Below are 2885 nucleotides of genomic sequence, written 5' to 3'. Positions count from 1 at the left end.
TCATTTTTAGATTCATTTAAAAAACATATTTTTGTCTGTAGTGTATGTTTATTTTGTATCAACATCGGAAGTGACGTCTCATACAGCTTGGACTGTAAACAACTCTGCAACCCGCTATGGCAACCCCATACATCCAAGCCTTATCTTAGATGATTTTGGAGTCCAAAGAAACTAATTGATACCTGAACAACGTGTATTGCGCTCAGAAAGATACAACTTAATTAATGTAATTAGCACACATGCAGCTGGTGTTTTGCAAACGCATTAAAGGCAATAAAAGTCCCGTGGCCAATATGTTTCTTTGGATCTCATTGACAAGTTGGAATGAAAGCTCTTGCCCTCTCTTCCGACGTTTCTCTTGTGGCCAATTGGTAGCCTTCCTCTGGTGAATGCTTGCTTTCAATTAAGACAGGCTCCTTTCACTACCAATCACAGCATGGTATTTCTGATAGTAGGTGGGACGTCAACAGGAAACGCCAGAAATGAAATCTAACCGCCTAGACGAACTAGCCTGTGTTTTGGCCTATGAGAGCACGCTTTTATACCGATTGCGTTGCCTATGGTACTTTGTTGAATTCCATTACCGTCCACTAAAGTAATCGAGTTGGACATACATTATTGCCGAAGCATACAGAGGGAGGCCTGACGTTTTAATGTTGATCTTTTGCAGAGAAGCTGTGTCTCTGGAACAGTAACTGTTAGACAATCGGAGGATTGCCTTGATGTGTTCCGAACACATTCTCCCTCGGCCCGTGGCTACCCTCACAGCCAACCGAATCGGAACACTCAGTGGGTTATTCTGCTCGCCTCGGTAAGGCACGTTTGGTCAGTAAACGTCTAGAACTGGATGCCGCTTCCGTCATGAGTCCAGCGGGGTGCTCGCACGTGAGCGCATTTAAGGTGGACAACTGGAGGCAGAACATGCGCGTGATCTACCAGTGCTTTGTGTGGAGCGGGACGCCCGAGACCAGGAAACGAAAGGTAACAGATGTAGCCGTACTGAGACGCATCATGACAGCCAGTTGTTGCATGTGAGGTGGTGTGTGTGGGGTGGTGATTCTCGGTCGTGTATTCTGCATGTCGACTTTCAAGCATCCTCCTGCAGCTCGCCTGCTCCCCCGCTCACTTGACAGGCTGGGTATACAGTTGCATACGCACACACACACACACACACACACACACACACACACACACACACACACACACACACACACACACACTTGACAGGCTGGGTATAGAGTTGCTCGTAGGATGTCAGTGACACCCTCCAGTGGCGAGGTGTTATTGGCATGCACAATGATCATGTTTTGGCCAGCTACCTCCTTTGTTGACACTAGCCGATCATGCCCAACCGTATTATGTGTGTACCGGTAGCCGACCGTGGGGACACTCCGGCTGCTGCGATTTGACCGGATCTCATGGGCGCGCATCAGCTGCCTAAAACCAGCTTTGCGTCCACCTACTGCACTGCAGCACCGGTCAACAGCTGGGAAGGACTCGGTGCTGTCACAGGGATTTCGGCTGTGGAGCTTGCAGGCTGAATGTGTATACTGGCAGTCCGGTAGAGGGGCGTGTGTGTGTTTAGAGGGGTCTTTGTGTGTGTGTGTGTGTGTGTGTGTGAGGAGTTTGGTCATATAGGCTGTGTGTGTTTTTAGAGGGATCTGGTTTTGAGGGCAGTGTGTGTGTGAAGGGGTCTGGCCTCAGTGTGTGTGTGTGTGTGTGTGTGTGTCTGTGTGTGTGGAGGGGTCTGGTCTCAGTGTGTGTGTGTGTGTAAATACTGTGACACACATGTTGGCGAGCGTCTGGGGCCCCTAGTTTTAGTGTCTGTAGTCGGAACCCCAGCTCATCAGTGCGAGAGATCACTCTGATTGGCTCACCAGTGTGTGTGTGTGTGTGTGTGTGTGTGTGTGTGAAACCTCTGACAGATCGTTTACTCGTCTTTATTGTTGGATGTGGCAACTAAGTGTCAGTTGTACCAGAGATCTGAATGTAAATTATTCCTGCACACTCAGGTAGCAAATCGGTCTCAGGTAACCTTGGTAACCCCCAACACTATTTTGTACCCCAGATAGCAAGTCCACCAGTGGATTTCAATCGGCACCCGACTGGTGGTGTGTGTGTGTGTGTGTGTGTGTGTGTGTGTGTGTGTGTGTGTGTGTTTGTGTGTGTGAGAGTAAAGGGTCGGTGGAAAATGAATAAAGTATAACTGCATGAATGAAGAAAGACGTCAAAACTACCTGTCTGTCCAACTCCAGTAGTCTGTCTGTCTGTCTGTAACTCTACTGGAATGCTTACTATGACGCTGATCATTGCCTTATTAGAGTTTCAATGTCCATTGTAACTCATGCTTGATAATAAACCCTAACCCTGTCCATTGTACTGTGTGTGTGTGTGTGTGTGTGTGTGTGTATCCATTGTGCTGCCACTTGATGATAAAGCACTTTCCCCTTTGGCATTTGCAATAGCACCAGACGAGATGGTGTAATGCCAAACACAAAACTATTGTGTAAGTTCCTTCAACATAAAGATCTGAACAGGACTTCTTTTGACAACTTCTTATCAGACATATTGTCAATTAGTTATAATACGAAACTGTCCGTGGTGAGTGATGATCAGTGTGTGTGTGTGTGTGTGTGTGTGTGTGTGTGTGTGTGTGTGTGTGTGTGTGTGTGTCCGTCTGTGGAGAGTGGTGATCAGTGTGTGTGTCCGTCTGTTGAGAGTGGTGATCAGGGTGTGTGTGTGTGTGTCCGTCTGTTGAGAGTGGTGATCAGGGTGTGTGTGTGTGTGTGTGTGTCTGTCTGTCTGTTGAGAGTGATGATCAGTGTGTGTGTCTGCATGTGTGTGTGCGCGTGTGTCCGTCTGTTGAGAGTGCTGATCAGTGTGTG

General features: G+C 47.8%; 1 protein-coding gene across 1 annotated transcript in view; it reads left to right on the top strand.

Annotated features, from left to right (window-relative positions):
• Positions 1-861: 861 nt before the first annotated feature.
• Positions 862-2885, top strand: part of usp22 (ubiquitin specific peptidase 22) — a gene marked incomplete at its 5' end in the record, with an annotated part of 8959 nt that continues 6935 nt past the window's right edge. Inside the window, one exon of the mRNA XM_080840814.1 lies at positions 862-981. Coding sequence (XP_080696940.1) covers positions 862-981 — 120 coding nt within the window. The remainder of the gene's footprint in view (positions 982-2885) is intronic.

Source organism: Sprattus sprattus (genome assembly GCF_963457725.1).
Source record: "Sprattus sprattus genome assembly, chromosome: 6".
In the NCBI taxonomy this organism is placed as follows: Eukaryota; Metazoa; Chordata; class Actinopteri; order Clupeiformes; family Clupeidae; genus Sprattus; species Sprattus sprattus.
This window is presented reverse-complemented; position numbering and strand designations above follow the sequence as displayed.